We start from the raw sequence: 20,900 nt of genomic DNA, 5'->3' as shown, positions 1-20,900 counted from the left end.
CTAAGTTTACATATGTGACCTTAGCTCTCTCATCTATTTGGCCTAGTTGAACACAATATGTGGATGAAGTGACGATGAATGTAAGTGGGTATAACTTTTTAAAATAACTTATTAGCTTTTTAGCTTTTCAAAAAGTTAATGAGTTAAAAAAGTGTTTAGTATTTAAAAATCGTTTTTTAAAACAACTTTTTGGATAGGAAAAAATAAAACTTTCAAAAAGCTGGAAAATCCTAACTTTTTAGCTTTTTAAGCCATTTTATTCCTATAAAACAGTTTTTCAGCTTTTCTTATCCAAACATTTTTTTAAATCAGCTTTTCCTAAAAGCCATAAGCTAATAAGTATTTTCTTAAAAATCACTTTTGTGCTAAAAAACTAACACAAACATGCCCTAAGTTTGTATGGAACATGACCGAAAGCTAAAAGAATTTAAGGAAAACTTGAACTTGTTTAAGTTTCTTGATGCATATGCATGCAATAAGCCAATAAACAAGAGCTTTTTTGTAGACTCAACTCTTACTCGTTTAGTTAATTTAAACAAGAAACAATAATGGAGTCGTAACCACTTCAATGCAAGTAAAGGAAAACGGATTTGGCAATACAAAGTTTCATTTTGTTTTTTTTTATTTCCATGTCAGCAAGACCCCCCCAAAAAACACACACTTATATTTCAACCTTTGGGGTATTAACACAAAAATAAAAAGAATGGCTTCTCCCAACTCCCAAGTTTGTGTAAAACCTAGAGCGTTTCGTACAATTAACCTTGTGTAAAAAGAGTGGAAGTCAAGTTATTTAGTTACTGTTTGTTTAAAATGTTTAAAAGTGATGTTATATTTTTTTAGAATAATATATTAAATATATTTAATGTTGAAAAGTTTGTATGCAAAACCAATTAGATTATATTTTAATATAAGCTTAGGAATTTTAGTTATGAATTTGAAGTCATTAAGTTAATTTTCCAAGTATTTTGAATATTCAGCATGTCGTTCAAACAAATAAGAACTTTAATATAATAGTTTTTGATATGTGTCGTTGCTTATAAAATACTTGATTAAAAAAACTATTAATTATAAATATTAATTATTCATATATTTAAAAAAAATATTAATTACAAATATATTAGTAAAAAATATATCATCATAATAAAATTATTAAAAGTAATCATAATTAATAAAAAACACATGTCATCATAACCTAATGATTAAAAGCTAATTATTAAGGGATATTATTAAATAGTGATGGGGTATGGATAATGAGGTCTTTTAAAATCCTCTAAATATTTAGCATCCCTTGTTTTGTGTCATAATCGATTCTAAGCTTTCTGTTCCTATGTATAATCCGACTGTTTGGTTAAGGTTGGTCCCGTTGAAAATTATTGTCTTTGTTTGAAGGGTTTGTATTGATAGGCACTTGCTCGAAGGGATATTTCTGTCTCGAGCATCTCAGTTTTGCAATGGTGGAATCGATGATTTCAATCATTTTTTTCTTTGTTGTCCTCAGGTGGATAATTCTCTTAAGTGGATTTTCAATTGGTGTAGTATCCCGTATTAGAATTTTAATTTAGTTGTGGAGCTTGTGCAATTTGCTGCAACTTGGGGAAATTGTCCAAAAAAAAGGAAGATTTTGTTGGCCATACTATATGGTTTCTTATGGTGTATTTGGAAAGCGAGAAATGACAACATTTTTATTAATTTGAGCACTTCTCTTTCTACGTTGGTGGATAGTGTGCTCGCTATGGTGTTTGGTTGGATCAAACATAGGGGTAATTACGAGAATTGTAAATGGGCGGTTTGAGTTTGCTCTACTTTTGATATCATGTAATCATTTTGTTTGTATTCTTTTTTCTGTTTTTGCTTTTGTTTTCTTTGCCTAGTCTTTTTTCTTGTTTCTGTATAAGCTGTGGTTTTTAATAAAATTCTGCCGTTTCCAAAAAAGAAATTACCAAGCCAATTAGAATGATGCAACGCTGATATCCAACACTATGGGAAGATTTCAAAAAATAATCAAAATTAGAATTTAGAATAAAACACATGAACCAAATTTGTAGTTAAGTACAAATCTATTGAGAAGAAATCATACCACACAAATGCACAATAATCCAAGATTCCAAGATTTCACTTAAAAACAACATACCACTTGATGAATCCTCATACCAATATAGACACCAATTACTACTACACAGAATTTGACCAAAAGTCAAGTCTAATTGATATGCAAAATCATTTTACAAATGCAAACAATTAACAAAATTTAATTTCAGGGGAAAAACAGTCATAATTTGGTAGTAGATAGATTAATCTCAATCTTGATGATTATGACTCCTTGCAGATGTAATTTTTTCCAACTTTCTTCCAATGGTGGCTCGAAATCCATCTTCCTTTTTAGGTGGGGAAACGAAATAATCATATTCTTTCTTGGGATGAATCGTTTCAACAAGCGCCTCAAATTCTTCTTTTGCTCGATCAAAAATACTCTGACCTTTAAATTCGCTGATTGGAGTGCTCGCCTCGATGGTATCTTCTCCTCCTTTCACATGACTTTCTTTACGATAACGAGGTGAAGTTTCTTTTATTCTTCCTGCTCTTACTTCCACCTTCAGGTTACTCACTGCCATATGCCATTACATCAAACAAAAACAAATGGGTGATATCAGCATTTCGTCGAACACCTGGAGTGAGTGCTCCAAATCACAAATTCAGACTCCAAACAAAAGAATGATCATCCGTATATATTGTGTACAGGTAATTCAACGACAGAAATTGAATTTCGTTCTGATATCGGGTTATATAAGTTATCTAATGATGTTGATGGAAAATCGAAGCATCAGCGATTCAGCATGCAGGATTAATTTATAAAATAAAAAAAGACAGGAGATATGAGTACCTGGCGATCCATTTTCTGATTCAGCCATTGAAGATATATATCGAAGCTTATTAAGAAGAGATTGAAGATGAGATTATTTGATTTAGGGTTCTGAGAATGAGTTCGAAAAATCATTGTTTTTCGCTGAATCAAAGGGTCGTCGTAAATTCTTCTCTTCTTTTACAACCAACCAAATCAAACTGATACCAGCCTCTCGCATAATTGTGAACCCTGACAAAGAATTGAATAGAACAAAAAGATCGGATTCTTTTTTTTAAATAAAAAATAAAATAAAATAAATGTAGACTCTAAATTATAATGAGTTACTATACGCTCGTGTTGGAACAGTTGGACGTTATAATATCTAACAAGATGTTCCAAATCTATGGTTTTTAAAATTTATTCATAAATACTTAAGTAGAAAAAGATGATTATTTAAATAAATAAGGTTTAAAATATATATAAATAAAAATTTAAAGTTTTTGGTATATAGTCATAATAATTTAAAATAATACAAATAGAAAGATCATGCCTATAAACTTTATATAAATTGAAAGGTATGGCCATCAATCACTATTCATGTCCATAGGCATCTTTGAAAGGTGTAGGACTTAGGTATGGCACAGGGCTCATATTATCAAGGGGTCTAAAATTTATTTTGCATAAACGTGTGTGTGTAAGTTTAATGTGAAGATATGAGTTTTGACGGAAAAAAACAAATATTAAAATACAAAGTGAAGCTTAATCGTTAGAAGATAATGAGTTTGGTGAATTTGAGTTTTAGGTATTAATAGTTATTTGGTATCAAGTACTCAATATGTTGAAAACTTACAATCAAATAATATGTTTTGATCTCTACGTTTCTATTAAAGAAGCGAATATCTTGATTGGGTTTTTGGAAGAGTTTAAAGAAACAAGGTTCAAGGTTCTCTAAGGTGATTGATGACGCTAAAGAACTTTCAATTGAAATGAATATTTATCCAATATTCCCTCAAAAGTGTCTTGATCATAAGAAAAACAATTTATAAGACTTCAAGTAATAAAGATGTCATATTTTTAGCTATGGAGAATTTTAAAGTTCATTATTTTTTATATATTGTTAATCAAACAGGAGCTTCTCTAAAAACAAGATATGAACAATACAGAGAGTATGAAAATAATTTTGATTTTTTTTTTCTAAAAAATTGAAAGAATTTTATGACAAATGTCTTAGCTTGTGTTGAAATCGTCTAGAAGTTGCACTTTAGTATGGTGAATGATCAAATATTGATGTCAATGAAATTTATCTAGAGTTAAAGCTTGGTGACAAATTCTTACCGAGTGAAACTACCAACCTTATTGATGTTATATAATATATGAAAACATGCAATTATTGCATATAGAGTCTTTCCGAACAATAGCATCCATAGAAATAAGTTTCTCAAAACTGAAGTTGTTAAAGCTCTACTTAAAGTCCACAACATCACAAGAAATACTTAATGGATTGTGGGTGATTGTTATAGAGAACAATATATTGGAGAGTAGTAATTATTAAAAATTAGTGACAAACTTTGCTTCTAAAAAGGCTATGATAGCCTAACGATTCATGTATTTATATAATATTCTACTAGTTGTGAGACTCGTATATCATACGGGTTGATTAAAACAAAATGTTAAATACAAACGATTAAATGAGAAGTTTATTTGAATTTGAAATTTGAAATAAATAAAAATTATGAGAAAAAAAACATGCAAAAAATAAATAAGTTAGAATTATTGTTTAGTTATCAGACTTGTATACTAAACAGGTTAATTATAACAAAATGTTAAACACAAAGGTTTAAACTGTAAATTTATTTAAAATTGAAATTGAAATTTAAAATTTAAAATTTGAAATTAATATAATTATGGTAGGTTTAATTTATGGAAATTAATTAATAATATATTAGAAATGGAAAATGAAATAAATGACAAGTGGAAAATAAATATATCTCTAAATTATGACAAAATGATATGTGGCAAATTGAATGAGAGGAGGACATGTGGCAAAATCATTATTATTTATTAGGGTAGATTTCGTATTAACGTTCTTTTTGTTTTGATTGTTTATATAGTATTTATCGACTTATCATAGTATTAATGAATTTTACTTTCTTTATATATATATATATATATATATATATATATATATATATATATATATATATATATATATATATATATATATATATATATATATATATATATATGGGTCTATTTTTATTTTCGCACGAATCCCTTAATGTCAACGGAACGTCCGTGCTATTGTCCTCAGTGAAAGCCAGAATAAGGCCCCTATATTTGTTCAAGACTCATAAAAAATATAATAAATTATATATATATATATATATATATATATATATATATATATATATATATATATATATATATATATGACTTGTGATAAACACAAAATAAAATTTTGTATATCAAGGACACTTTAGTAAAATTAATCCCAGTATATTAGAAAAGTAGTATGTGAACACATTAAATTAATCACAATTAACAACTTTAAAGTATTTATGGAAACTATGAAGTTAATCACAAAATAAAATTTATAACACAAAATAGCATTGAAGTGAATCTATGCAAGGATAATGATGCTAACAAAATGAACCATTCAACCTGGTGTTGCTTTTTAAATAAATGTATTAAGCTAAATACTACCAAAATATAAATGATTATGATTGAGTGGCATTTTTTTTTCTTAATGCCCAAAATGAAACCTGATTCTTCGAGCACCGACATCGGTGGGTTATTGGGCTTTTCAAATGACTTGGAATTCTATGCCTTGTCATTAGATTTGGCTTTACCTCTTTCAACTGCTGCAACTAAAATCAAAATGTCTGTTAAAAAAGTTTGAGCGTTAATTCAAAACTTAAACATATATGTAGCAATGGATTTCAATTTCTTGCTACCTATTATGACATTATTTATTTGTTTTTATATTTTGCTTGCTTTTCTAGCTTTTAAAAGGAATAATACGTCATGAATTGTAGAAAAAATACTCTTTATAAGCCAAATTAGAGGTATTTCACTATTTTGGCTACCATATTGGTTTTGTTTTTCACCGCTCTACTACAAGTTGAAGTTTCAACCTTGAGAAATTAACCACAAATCTCAATTACACATCAAATGATAACGTGTATTCTTTATTTCATTTATTTTATGAAATAAAAAATAAAGTAACGAACAAAGGGCGATTCCTAAACAGAAAACTATCCATTCATTCAACTGAAGGGAATATAAATTACCTCTTAGAGAGCCTGGGGAGATTTAAGAAATTTCAATAGCAAACTCCGCTATCTTTATTTGTCACAACGAACAGAAATAGAGCAACTGAAATTAAGAAAATATTAATTCCATCGATGTCAAGAGCACCCTTATCTTCAACCTAGAACCTCAATTAGGAACTTATTGTTGAAAATAGTGCTCACAATCACAACGGTTGATAATATTGCTATTAATAGCACGGTCATTTTAGATTTCACAAAATGATAGATATAAGCAACAACTTGACATGAGAGTTTTATTGGGTCTAGTTTGTTTATTATATAAATGTTTAATTATGGAGGAAGGGGGTGTTAAATGTAAAGACTTCAAAGTCAAAACTTATAAATAATTACTTAGGGATTTAAGTATAAAGATTCAAAAGTCAAATCTATAGATAATTACTTAGTAACCAAGTAATTATCCAATAAGAATTCTTAACCCTTCCATGTAAATAGAGGGGCTTATGATCGGATTTTCAAAGAGATTTACAAGTGAGATAACCCTAAAAGCAGCACCCCCTATCCGCTTTCAAAAGAAACCAACTTCGTTGTTTACGTGCCATGTAGATTGATCCGACACGACTCGTCGCTAGGAAAAAACCTAATCGTTTAGGGTTTTTGGTGTTTTGTTGTTTCGGTGTTCGTCATGGTTGTTGAATGATTGTATTTTTGGTCTGACGTGCCATTTGTTTTAAACTTTATAGTTATTAATTTTATCTAAAAGTTGCAATCCAGTTTCAAATAAATTGTTTGTTTTGAATTGTATGGATCTAATACACCGAACCTCAAATTAACCCATGTGTTGTATGAATCATTGTATTTTTGGTCTTTGTGACCTTTCACGTCATTTGTTTTCTTTTCCTATAATATGTAAGGTTGTTAAAAACGTTTGGCGGTAGCTTGATTGTGGAGTGTTGTCAAGTGATTAATCGGCTAGGTGAGAATTAATTAGGGACCATTAAGTATCCAAAAAAATGTTAAAAAAAATTAATATTTAGCTTTAACCCAAATAATATAAGTAAATAAGCGTAAAAGTTTAATAACAAGTTTAACAAGCACAACAAATTATCATCCAAAATAAACATAAAAGGTTAATAATAAGTTCAACAAGCACACAAAATCATCATGCAACAAGTCCATAATAAGTTTAAATAACACATAAAAAACATATTTCTTCTATTCTACCCCTGCATCTACTGAAATGTAAATGCTCCAATGAATACTTACATCTCCCATATATATATATATATATATATATATATATATATATATATATATATATATATATATATATATATATATATATATATATTAGATAATCACCATATAATACACATGGGTAAACCTGTCCATTAGCATAACCAAACACCATCAAACTAAACCACTATCTTAAAACCAACTACATATGATAAAAAAAAACTATGTATGCATTTGTTACCTATCAAAGGAACAACACAATTCATAAAAAACCATAAGAAGATACTTCTTCCAACTCGTAAGGGTAAAATTGTCCTTAAAGTCCATGACCTTCCATTTGAATCTATTTTGACAGTAAATCCATCATAAACCAATCTCACTATTATGCACAGACCTGGAATCAACACGATGCCATAACCATCTTATCTACTATACTAACCTTCAACTAGATATTAAAAATCAGAAAAATGAGAAAGGAGAAAACCTACATGAAATTCCATGTTCATCGAGTTCTTGAACACTTATGTTCATCAATTAGAGCACTTGTTCACATGCAATTCAAATTCTTGAGGGATGAATTTTGAATTGTATTCTTGCTAACGATACATGCATAAAAAGGGCTAGAATCGAGAAGGATATGAGGAATAGATCTAACGAGGAATGAAATTCGAATTTTCTTCTTGCTACCGAGACACATACATAGGAACGGATGGAATCTAGAAGTAGGAGGGGAATATATCTAACCTGTTAATCGATTAAGAAAGGACACAAAAGAGGGAAGATGATGATCAGAGTATTATGGGTGGGTGATGGTGATCTATTATGGCACACAAAAGACACACTGATGTGACCTAAAAGTAGTGATCGATCAAAGAAAGAAAAGTATGGAAGAACGGAGAAGCAAAGAAGATATATAAAACAATTAAAAATTTTAGCATCTCACATATCTGGTGGGAGCATTCTATCAATGCAAACTTATTCTATAAAAGGGAGCTTGTATCCTATTGGAAAACCAAACCCAACTACGTTTTGGGCAAGCTGACGTGTCCCTTAGAGTTAGATGGACCGAATTGGTCCGATTTGAAGTGTGAGTTTGTCCGATTTAGTCTGATTTGGACCGACTTTGATCGATATTGAACAGAGCCGATTAGCTAACCCTCTAAACCCTATTCGTAGGCGGTTAAAGACCACCTAGCATTTAGGCGCCGATTAATCGGCCGTCTAGACCGATTTTTACAACACTAGTAATATGTAATTTTCATTTTAAATTGTAATGTAATAGTTTAGTTAGGAAATTTTGTATTAGAATAGAAATTTGGTAATGTTATGAAGACCCAAGACCAAGAGAAGTATCTAGGAGTTTGGAAGAGTTGGTGGCTACTCGAGTTGTGCTTTGAAGTGTCGCTTTTTACTAAGTATGACTTGTCTCTCCTTTGATGGCTCATAGGGTAGATGCATATGATCGAGGTTGGTGGTATAGTTACTTACATATGTTATATATGATTTTATGTTTCTTATTCTAACAGTTGCTTGAAATTTGAAACTGAAATGGTTAAATGTTAACAAAGATAAGATAATCTTTTATAACAGTTATAAAAAGAGTTTAAAATTTAGATATTTCAAAATTTAAAGAGCTTTATTATGACATCCCGAAATATAGCTCTAAATCTATAGACAATCAATTTACTGCGAACCTACTGTAGTAGGACCTACGACATAGTAACTCGGTGATTTTAAGTGATAATAAGATCATGTTACTTATAAGTGCCTTCGAGATACCTCAAAACGCTCGAAAAGTTTACCATCGTCATCAAACAGGAAACAATTCAAAATCGGTGAGATTTAATGCCCTAAAAATTAAATTTTCGCATTTGACTTGTATGGGTACCGTGTATGATAAAATTGGATAGAACATGTTCTCAAGATTTTGTGGATATAAAGAACGTCCAAAAGGGAGATCATATGAGAAAGTTATGCATGTTTTAAGCTTTTAAGCAGGTATATACCTGATTTTACCCGGTACCAGACACTACACGGCTCAGTTTAAGGTAGCTACACACCTCTTAAATTAATTTTGAGCATGTTTCTGAACTCAGGTTTCGGTCTAGTATTTGATTTTAATATTCCAGTATTTTTAGCCCAGACTGAAATCAAAATCACAAAAACTGACAAATCGGAACCCGGTTGACGCGAAACTTCAAACGTTGTGTCACAGAGATCTGTATATCGAATTTGAATTCCATTTGAATATTTGAAATCATCATGACCACAGTATTATCCAGGCACTTTCGAAATATTTTTACTAGCTCCAAAACTAATATCATGTAAATCGAGGCACTCGATCTCTCTCATCTCTTTTTTGTCTCGTCAGAAAAACAAGGCCAAATGGAGGAGGTTGTTACCTCTATTTCAACATCCACCTGTCACAACCCTCCACCATGAACCACCTTACTCCACCAACGGAGAACAACTACCTCTAGCCACCCTCTTATTTTTTTTTCTGTCAAGCAAGGCTGCCAACCAACTATGAATCTACTATTGCTATTATTCTCAGATAGCAAAAGCCCCACCGGAGGTGGGTCAACCACCAAGAATCACCGACGTCCACCCCTTCTTTCCCCATGTGTCGACGAGCAAACACCAATCCCCTGTTTATTGACACCTTCCATCACCTCTCTTTCCCTCCGTGCTCGCCAACAGTGAAGCAAACGGAAACAACGGAGGCTGCCGGAGCAAGCGTTGTCGCTGAGTAACCCTCCGCCACCACCTCCACTTGTTGTTGCTACTGTGGAAGTCCGACCGACCACCACCACTTCCTTGTCACTGCTGAAGGTATCGAGCAATTCCCTGTGGAGAGCCCTTATCTTATTCTTAAAGAAGAAGGATAGATTTATCGAGAGTTGAATAAGCTGACAGTGAAGAACCGTTATCCGTTCCCGAGGATTTATTTGATCAACTTTAGGGCGCATCTTGGTTTTCCAAGATTGATTTGAGATTAGGTTATCACCAAATGAGGATCAGAGATGAGGACATCCAAAACACAACCTTCAAGACTCGTTATGGGTACTATGAGTTTGTGGTGATGTCATTCGGGCTCACCAATGCACCAACAACATTCATAGACCTCATGAACCGGGGTTGCAGGTCGATGTTGGATTGATCAATGATTGTGTTTATTGATTTGGATACTTTGAACTTTTAAACAATGTGGTTATGTAATGGGATTTTGGAAAACAAATGTGGTTGATATTTCTAATTCTTTAATGAAAAACTTTCTTAAAAATACATTTCTTTTTGAAAAAATTTACCAAATCTTCAGTTTGAGTTAGACACACCCATGAGTATGTCCGAATCCCTCAAACCAAGAATTTGATACCAACTTGTAACATCCAAAAAATAAGACCCAAAATTTTCATTTTTAAATTAATAAAACCAATATCCCAAAAACATCATCATAAAAATCCAGATAAAAAAATGTATCAATCATCATATCATATCAAAGTAAATCACAAAATGCGGAACGAGGTGGTGTGTGCTCTACAATCATCCCGAGCTCTTTACATTGGAACCAGAAGTACCTGAAACATAAACTGAAAACCGTAAGCACAATGCTTAGTGAGTTCCCCAACATACCACATACCATACATACATAACCCATAATGGGCCCCACCCAATGAGCATTGTTGTAAAACTCGCCGAGTTGGCCGATTACTCCTCCGAGTACTCGCTACCCCCCCCCCCCCTTGCCGAGGTGTGTTACATAATCTCGAGTACTCCCCGATCGGCCCATTACAAACTGAGTAGTGTTGTGAAATTCGGTCAACTTGGTGATTAATATGTATAATCTACTTAATGATTTATTATTTAACACATACACATGTGATTATTACTACATATATATCTTAAATTTTCAGTAATTATTCACGAAGTGAGACCATTATGTGTTTTTCATTTTTGTGTATTCACATGTATCCAATTTTGTTATATATTTCAATCAACTTATGATTTTATCTTATGATTTTAACATATATAATTTCCCTAAAAATATTTCTACACAAATTTCCAAATCCGAGTACTCCCCGAGTACTCGCTACTCGGTAGTCGGCCGAACAGGTACCGAGTAACGAGTTCTACAACCTTGCCAATGAGTGTAACGACCCCGCCCAATGAGTATAACGAGCCCCACCAAACTCGCATAACGGGCCCCGCCCAATGTATATAAATGGCCCCGTCTAAACTCGCATAACGAGCCCCGCCCACATACAATTCATATAAGCATAAAAGGTAATAGTATAAAGAATAACCATCGGGCCCCGCCTAATAAGCATACAAGCACATACACATACAAGAGTCACACAAACATCTAGTACTCTAACATAACAGATCATGGACCTGCATTGGTGCCTTCGACCTGCTAAACATGGTGAGGAAACTCACCTCACATCGCTGAATCTCACATATAAGTCTCTAGATGTTGGCTTGCTAAAATTCCCGATTTATCAATCACAAATAACATCCAATTAATAATTGGATCCCAACTAATTCTAAAAATCTAAACTAGGGTAAAAGACCTTTTTACCCTTTACTCATCTTGACCTAAAGCCTAGGCCCAATCCAATTGTCCAAAAGCCCAAATCCCAAGATAATCACTCCAAACCCAATTATGGCCCAATTTTCCAAATTGGGCCTAAATCTCTTTCACCAACATACCAATAACCCAACAATAGAATTCTGATGGCCCAACAAGGCCCAAGACAACCCAAAGTCTAACATGGCCCAATACCGAGAAGCATACATTACTGTAGCCTACGGCTGAGTATGCAGAGCGTACTCAGCTTGTACTCGCTTTTTTGGGCTTGTACGCGGTGCGTACAAGCTTGTAGCCCAACGTACTCCTCTGTTTGGCCAACTTTCCTTTCCCAGCTGTAACACCCCGAGTTCAGAAGTGCAAATTCAGGGTTCTTAGTGCAAATAAGGAAGGTCGACTCGGCGAGTCGATGGATAGACTTGGTGAGTCGAGTCGCGATTATGGTCATGTGTTAAGTGACCAACTCGGCGAGTTGGTGCTGAAGGGAGAAAAACCTAATTCCGGGAGTGATGCCCTATATAAAGCTCATTATAGCCACCCTCAGCCTCTTTACTGCCCATTTGAGTTCCAGAAAATCTAATTAGTGTGTGTGAGCCTCCATTGTTAAAGTTTGAGCTTGGAAGAAGAAATTGGTGAAGAGAAGTTGGAGGACTTTGAGGATAGCATCAAGAGAGCTTGTGAATATGAAGTCTACATCAGTTTAGACTCGTCTTTGGGGTAAGAAGTCACCTCCTTCAGCCTATTTCCTTGATTGTTCATCCATGGTGGTTGTTTTGGGATTCTTTAGCATGATTAAGATCTATTTTGGGTATAGAGTCTAGATCTGAGGTTGCAACTTCAGATCTAGGTTGTATTGGAGCCATGAAGGCAGAAAGCATCAGCCATGAGGCTTGATTGAGAGTGTCTTTGTCCCAAAACCTTTTTGTAGCTTGGTTGGAGCTTGTTGAGCCTTGCATGCACGTAACGTTGGAAACTTTACGTGTGAATCTGGCCCTAGGAGTCTAGATCTATGTTATGGAAGCAACGGAATGGCCTGTAATCGTCTGAATAAAGATGTCACGTGTGGACTCGGCGAGTTGGAAGAACAACTCGGCGAGTCTGTTGAAGATTTCCTTGGACTCGGTGAGTCTATTCTTGGACTCGGCGAGTCTGGTCGTGGAACCCTAACCTTTTCTGGTTGAGCTGTGAATCGGTGAGTCGAGGGATGACTTGGTGAGTTGAGCAGGAAGGGACTCAGAGCGTGTTGGACTTGACGAGTCTTGGGGCGACTTGGCGAGTTGAGTCATGGCATGGGAGTTTCTGAACATAGGAACTCGACGAGTAAACGGGTTAACTCGGCGAGTAGGGTCAACCAGGAAGGTTGACTTTGACTGAGGACCTTGACTTTGACCAAGGGTTGACCAGTTGTCTTCCAGGGGTATTTTGGTAATTATTGGTATTTATTGGATTGGTTATTTGGTAATGATCAGTGGTGGAGTTCGTGCTGGTGGTCAAAGCAGCGTGGTCTTATTTATTCAAGTTGGCAGTTGCAGGTGAGTTATCCTCACTATATCGACAGGGTCTAAGGCACCAAGGCCGGCCCTTTATCGGATGGGAATCTGAGTAGTTGTTTGTTATGTCATTGCTTTGCTATGTCTGTATCCTGGTATATAGGATGATGCTATGTTAGAGACCTGGTTAAGGTCGGTATCCTGGTATATAGGATGATGTTATGTTAGTGACCAGTTAGGTCGGTATCCTGGTTAGGATGTTGCTATGTTATGTGATCTGCTAGATCGGTTGATTAGTTGTGAATTGTTATATGATTATATGTTTATGTGCACATGGTTGTTGGACTGAGGTTGGGTTGAGGCGGGTCCTGCTTTGTGCTGTAGGCCAATATACCCAGGGCGGACCGGTTAGACCGAAGGCCCGACGAGCGGTCCGGATAGGCTGAAGGCCCCAAGAGGGCGGACTAGACGTGTCGAGGCTCAGAGAGTGGACCAGGTGGACTGAAGGCCCGGTGCGGGCGGACCAGTCATACTGTAGACTCAGAGAGAGAGTGGACCGGGTGGACTAAAGGCCTGGTGCAGGCGGACCAGTCACACTGTAGACTCTTTATGCATGGTTGTTCTGTTTATGATATGATATGTTATGTGTATGGTATTGTGGTTGGTATTTTGGGGGTAACTCACTAAGCTTTCGGGCTTACAGTTTCAGTGTATTGTTTCAGGTACTTGAGGAGACCGTGTCAAGGCGAAGGCGTGATCGTACCGCTCCTCATGTTTTATGATTATATGATATGGTTCTGGGAAATGCTCTGATGTTTAAACTATTTGGAAAAAAATGTATGAACTTAATGGTTTTGAATGAATTAAAATGTTTTAATTTGGCTCAAATTTTATGGTCGTTACACCAGCTCTTAATCGATTAAGACTTCGTCCCAAACTCAGATCTAACTTCCTTAAGGTGGTTTATCACGTAAAGTACCCAACTTTACGTGCATGCATTGCTTAATGGGGATCTTGAGCTCAAAAGAGCTTAATAGATGAGTTATCACATGTATGAGACCAAAACCACCATAAAGTTAGCAACTTTATGCTTAAGAAACTCTTAATATGCCCAGATCTAAAAGGATAAGCCCCAAAAATGACTTTAACTCACCAAACCAACCCAAAAGGGACCAAAAAACATAAAACCATAACATGAAGAGATTTAAGCATACAAAGATCAAGGTTGAGGCTTTATACCTTCTTGCAACTGAGGAAGGTGCCTAATCTTTGGATCCATAAGCTTAAGCTCCAACGAAGCTTCTTCACCAATTCCTTCTTCTACCAAAGGCACCAACTAACCAAAGATACACCCCAAAAGGTCAAGAACACTCAAAGATGCTATTAGGGTTCGAGATTAGGGTTTTAGGACAATGGAGGCTGATAAAGAGGCCAGTTCTTGGGACTTAAGGTGGTTATATAGGGTACAAGACCCTAAAATTAGGGTTTCATTAAACCCCTCGTACACCATGTGTAACCCTCGTACGCCCAACGTACAAGGATTGAACTCGCGATCCATTCTCCCCATTAGTACGCTAGGCGTACACATGTGGTACGCCCCACATACTAAGCATACCCTATGGTACGCCCCACGTACTAACCTCAATGACCAAAAATGCAATATTTAAAATTACAAGGGCAAAAAGGAAACATACCCATTCAAGCGTTACACATTCCTGCTACCACTCAAACTGTCGATGAGGTCATCCCGACTTACGAAGCTGACATATCTCCCTCCACATCCGTTGCTAGATATCTCTCTCTCTCTCTCTCCACTAATGATTCGGTTCCCACTAATGCCCCTCATCTCATTAATCAATCACAATAAATACAAGATACAAATTGGACTGGGCCTAATACATCATAAATACACTAGGTCATACAATACTAAATACATCATACAAGTACATATACTAACAATGAGTTTTTGTATAAATACAACCATTCTACAACCATTTAGGACACACAAAGAAAGGATCCAAACTCTATTCTTATCTAGTTTATTTTTTTTTTTCTTGTTGTATCTAAGGTTTAATCCAAGTCTATTGAAGGTTCGGATGGTCTAGAAGAACCACTTCATGTTGTTGTATTCTGGGAAACAAACACCTAATAACGAACGAATTTGTTTTAAGGACATTGTGTTAAACACAGGCTTCAACAGTTTCTAATTTATTGTTTGTTTTTCCGTACATTTCCGTAATATAATTCCTACAACATGTTGTTTTTTCATTTGAGTATAGGAAGCCTTTCATTTTTATAATATTGTTGCGTTTCGGTTTAATTAGTTGATTTTTGAAATGGTAAAGCTAGAAGAATTAGAATGTGTAAATGCAAAATCCAATTCTGCCTTAATCTATATTTTTGTTTTGCTTATATTGTTGCCATTCCAAAAAAAAAAAAACGAATTCGTGGGTCGGATAAAAGTTTATAAATTCAAGTGGGATGTTTAATAAAAACTCATCTCACGTACATAGAAAATAAACAATATAAACATATTAACGAATTTTAATGGAGGAGTTTGTGAGAATCTCTTCCGAGCTACCGCATGGATAAAGTGTGAGAGATTTGAAGTCGTTATAAACCTTAAGCTGCAAATACGAATAACACCTACCATTTATTTAATATTCAACTAATATATGCAATTTGTCTTAAAAAATAAAGAACAATATAATAAAATTAATATATTCAAAGGATTCAATAGCAGCCATGGGAGGTAGTTGTTCAAATAATACCATCAGAAATTAAATATAAATATTAGACACATAATAAATAATACATATTTTTTTGAAAACAGAAATCAAACGAAAGCGTGTGTAATCTTAAATAAAACATTAATAGAGTTGACAACCAAACACAATGGCTTAGGATATTGTACTTCATCGTACAACTACCAAAAGCATATGGAAGATAATAATAAATTATATTATATTAACACGATTTGTTGTATCATCTAAATGAGAAGGTATATATCATAAATAAGTGAGTCTTTGGTAAGATATGGAATCGGGAAACAGTGAATATTCTTTCTGTTAGAATGAAAAAAGAATAGTTGTTTTGCACTTTTGCAGCTTGTGGAACAAAATAGAATTGTCGTGTAAAATCATTATACATTCGTTTTTATAAATTTCCATCACTTCTCTATTGAAAAATATAATTTTGATGAAATCAATTTTTTTTATTTAACTAAGTTACAAAATTTCCTAAAATAACTTAAAATTATTGTATTTATTTAAACATATTTGAGTTTCTGAGTTTCAATAGGTTTTCATTATGTTTCTATTCTGATTTTCACAAATAGAACTTTATTCATATAACTAGATTATGACCCGCGTTAAACGCGGGGAACACATAAATAAAATGTAAATTTATATAGATATTACAAAATAATTATAAAAAAAGTAGGGTTATTGCTATTATCGAAATGTGTAGAAATAACTATATATAAGTACCTTAAAACATTTTTTACTTGTGACACGGAAAACAACTATATATAGCCAACCATGCGTGAAAATGGGTCTACACAAGTATAATCCAACATTCAATGTACTTTCAAAATACATTGTTATTTTATGGCTATATTGCGAAATATAATTGTTTATTTCAAAAAATAACAACTTATTTATGTTCCTTCAAAAATGAACCACATAAACCCCCCCACAATATTAAATATAAAGAAACTGTAACCAATAAATCTGCAACGAAGCTAATCATCTCCCTCCACTTCATCTCTAATATCATATCTTTTTTTCCTTAATCTAAGTTATTGTCACTATCATCGACAATGTTGATTTTGATATGCCTTCTTCGGTTTACCACCATCTTTTTTTTTTCAGGCACATTTTTTTTTATGAAATAACATTTTTTGTGAAATTCTTTCTACGGTTTTGAGTATGTGCAGGTATGTTGATTTTTTTGGAAGTAAAGAAAGTAGGGCTTTTGTTCGATGTTGGTTCCTAGGTTTGGTTCTTATTTTTTGTGATTTCTCATAATCCATTGCGTTTTATTTTCCATATTTATCTACAATTTTTATGTATAGAACACTTTATCCATATAGTCATTCACTATAGAGTTTAATGAAGGAAAAAAGAAACACCCCTATAGTTTTATTTACTTTGCAAATTATCGAGCCTCCATGCAAAGCTTACATGATATGAGCTTATTTAGTCATAGAAATCATTCATTATTTTATTAATTATTGTTGATTTTATATCATTTTATAGACAAAAGGTACTTAATTAGCTTAATATTTCAATTTCAGCAATAAAAGACATGCTTGGATGTAAAAGGAAGAGGATTGAGTGATTGGAAGCTTAGAGATCAAGGATTAAAGGAAGAAGCTAAATAAAAGAAGAAACTCGACGAGTTTTTAGCATAAACTCGACGAGTTTATTAGAATATTCTAGATTTAAGGATGCCTTGCCGTACACGCTAAACGCGCAAATTATTAAAGAAACTCGTCGAGTTATTCTAAAAAATTCGACGAGTTGGGTCAATTTTTGGAAACTATAAATAGATAACTTATAGGCCCGAACCCTAACTTTTGCTGGAGGCTAGCTGCGATTTTTGAAGATCAGAAGGGTTCTTGGAGCTGCTATTTTCGAGATTGCAACCTAAGAAACAATTTCAAAGAGAATCAAAGGCAAATAATCATTCTTCTTTTCTTAATCTTTGTTTTGAACCATGTTTGAATCATTAGATTTTGATTTTAGGTTATTACTTGCTTTAGATATGAGCTAAAAGCTTTTTACTTCTGTTTGGATGAGATAATCTTATGAATATGGTTTGATTGAGTGGTTGAATTGATATTAATTTGGTTATTCATCTTGTTAAGCTTATTAAAGATCCTTATGTATTGATGATAAATGTTTTAGTTAACAAATAAGTGATTGAGTTGCATGAATATCTTCTTGATTACTTGATTCATATAGTTTTATGAATATAAGATTGTATGCCTAGGAATAGTGAATATGAAACTAGGGTTAACTATAAAATATGTAAATCAATGTGTGAGCATGTGTGATGAACAACCATACATGAATTGATTGAATCAAACTAATTTGATTAATTATTATTATAAGTCTTACTTGATACGAACTGAACACTAGGAAACTTGTTAGTTTAATCAACTGGCCATTGTTTGAATTAACTTGTCTACTAAAGGATTGGTAATAATGAACATGAACCCAATCACATTAGGAATCGGTAACCATTGACATATTAATCCATTGCACTTGTCATGAAATCAACCATAGGAATAAGTGAATCGAATCTGAACAGAAGTCTCTTTTATCATTGAATCTAGTTGTCCTTTCTTGTTCTTCTTAGTTGTTAATTGTCTTTGTTTGAAAGTTAATTGATTGATTAAGTTTCTAGTCTTGCAAAACTAGAGAAACCCCCTCTTTTATTAATTGTTTTTAATTAGGTAATATTAGTACTTAATTTAATTGTTACCGTTCCCTGTGTTCGATACCCTACTTGCTTAAACTATACTATTAATCGATAGGTTCACTGCATTTCGTGTGTTTAATTTGTGTTTGAAGTAATAGGATTAAAACTAGTGCGTTTTACACACAACAAGTTTTTGGCGCCGTTGCCGGGGAACAGTTCTAATAATTATATTGTTTGCTGGTATTATCGATCCTTTGTGTTAGATCTTTCTTTCATAAAGTTACCTGTTTTCAGTTCTTATTGATTTTCTATAATTTTGCATTAAACTCGTCGAGTTTATTCTTCTGTAATAGTTTCGTAAATTCTTCGTTTTTGTTCGTTTTACGCTTGTTTTTCTGTTTTATTTCAGGTTTTTATGACCCAAGGCTCCAGTTCTACACCAATACCACCCGTAGACAATCCGGAGTTGATTATTCGCAAACAAAGAGGAAAAGGGATCGAATCCGACACATCCACGTTTGGTGAAGAAAGCAATCCCGATCAAGGAGGTAATATGGCCGACATCGCCGACATACCGATGGGAGATTACAAGAAGCGCATAAGAGATGGTACTAGGCCGGGACTCGTGCAACCTGCAATTCCAGCTACCGCCAATTTTGAGTTGAAAGGTCACATCCTCGCACAACTAAAAGACATTCCATTCCATGGAAAGGAGCACGAAGATGCCTACAAGCATATTGAAGAAGTTATGGACATTGGTGACTATTTCCATATGCCAAATGTTCATCGCGATACTGTCTTACTACGGATGTTACCGGTTACATTCAAAGGAGCCGCGAAGGAATGGTTAAAATCTTTACCCCCCGGATCCATTACAACATGGCAAAAGATGCGCGAGGAGTTCATTGACCAGTTTTGTCCACCTTTTAAGATTGCAAAATTGAAGAAAGCAATTGCTAACTTTGAGCAATTGCCGGGAGAATCACTCTATGAGGCATGGGAAAGATATAAGGGGTTAATAAGAAATTTCCCTCAAAACGACCTAAACGTGCAACAAGAGGTTTCTATCTTCTATGATGGCGTGAACGTCACAACCAGGCAATTATTAGACTCCCAAGGACCCCTCACGAAGAAAGCACCAGCTGTCATTAAAACATTGGTGGAAGAATTCTCCAAACATTCAAGAGAATACCATAATCCAAGGAACGATACAGCTAGAGGCGTGGTTAAGTCAGTTTCCGATGACATGGCAGCAATGATGGCCAAACTAGAAAGTATGGATCATAGGATGAAAAAGATGGATCAATCCATCCATGCCATAAGGGTGGGTTGTGACAATTGTAGCGGTCCCCATCTTACTAAGGATTGCGATCTTGATGAGAACGAAAACCGGAAGGCACAAGTTTGTTATTCGAGTGGCGATAGGTTTGATGATGATTGGCGAAAGCCCAAGAAGGAATGGCTCCCCTACGACGAGTACAAGAAGGCAAAAGAGGAAAAGTATAGGCAAAAAGCACGCGAGTTTTATCAAAAAGAAGAACCGGCGCAAGAGAAGAAGACGGATCTTGAAGCTATGTTAACTCGATTCGTTAGTGCTTCCGAGAAAAGGCACGACGAATCCGATGCAGCCATTAGAGATCAACAAAAGATGATGAAGGAGCACCAAACCATGATGATGGATCAACAAGCTCTGCTCCGGAATCAGCAAGCTTCAATCTTGAATATTGAAAAACAGCTTGGGCAACTTGCCAAGCAATTTAACGAAAGAACACCAGGCGGGCTTCCTAGTGACACGGAAAAAAATCCAAAGGGCGCGCATATTAACATAGTGACAACAAGGAGTGGGAAGATAGTCACACCCCTCACTCCAATCCCAAGTATAGATCAAAAAGAGGCAAAAGAAAAAGATCAAGAAAATCCGAATTCGCCAACAGTAGACAAAACTCGTCGAGTTCCTGACAGAAACTCGACGAGTTCCGCACCTGATGAGCAAAATAATTCAAAAGCTGAGCCATTTAAGCCACCATTACCATTCCCGGGCCGAGCTC

General features: G+C 34.3%; 1 protein-coding gene and 1 non-coding gene across 2 annotated transcripts; both read right to left on the bottom strand.

Moving 5' to 3' along the window:
• Positions 1–2,085: 2,085 nt before the first annotated feature.
• LOC145054661 (uncharacterized) lies at positions 2,086–3,105 on the bottom strand. Its single transcript, XM_079002894.1, has 2 exons — positions 2,882–3,105; positions 2,086–2,605 (listed from the first exon to the last, which is right to left on the bottom strand). Exons 1-2 carry the CDS (start codon positions 2,907–2,909, stop codon positions 2,298–2,300), a joined length of 336 nt encoding a protein of 111 aa, XP_078859020.1. The 5' UTR covers positions 2,910–3,105; the 3' UTR covers positions 2,086–2,297.
• Positions 3,106–19,789: 16,684 nt separating this feature from the next.
• LOC145056132 (small nucleolar RNA R71) lies at positions 19,790–19,896 on the bottom strand. The gene has a single exon (XR_013685668.1). It is a non-coding gene; the product is annotated as a small nucleolar RNA R71 (small nucleolar RNA).
• Positions 19,897–20,900: the final 1,004 nt, after the last annotated feature.

This window comes from Lactuca serriola, chromosome 5 (genome assembly GCF_051521515.1).
Source record: "Lactuca serriola cultivar US96UC23 chromosome 5, Lser_US96UC23_V15, whole genome shotgun sequence".
In the NCBI taxonomy this organism is placed as follows: Eukaryota; Viridiplantae; Streptophyta; class Magnoliopsida; order Asterales; family Asteraceae; genus Lactuca; species Lactuca serriola.
This window is presented reverse-complemented; position numbering and strand designations above follow the sequence as displayed.

Excerpts from the sequence above, each read along its gene's own strand:
- LOC145054661 (XM_079002894.1), bottom strand. The coding sequence starts at position 2,909 with ATGGCTGAATCAGAAAATGGATCGCCAG. Across the intron at positions 2,606-2,881 it reads ATCAGAAAATGGATCGCCAG|TGAGTAACCTGAAGGTGGAA; the intron begins GTACTCATATCT and ends GGCATATGGCAG.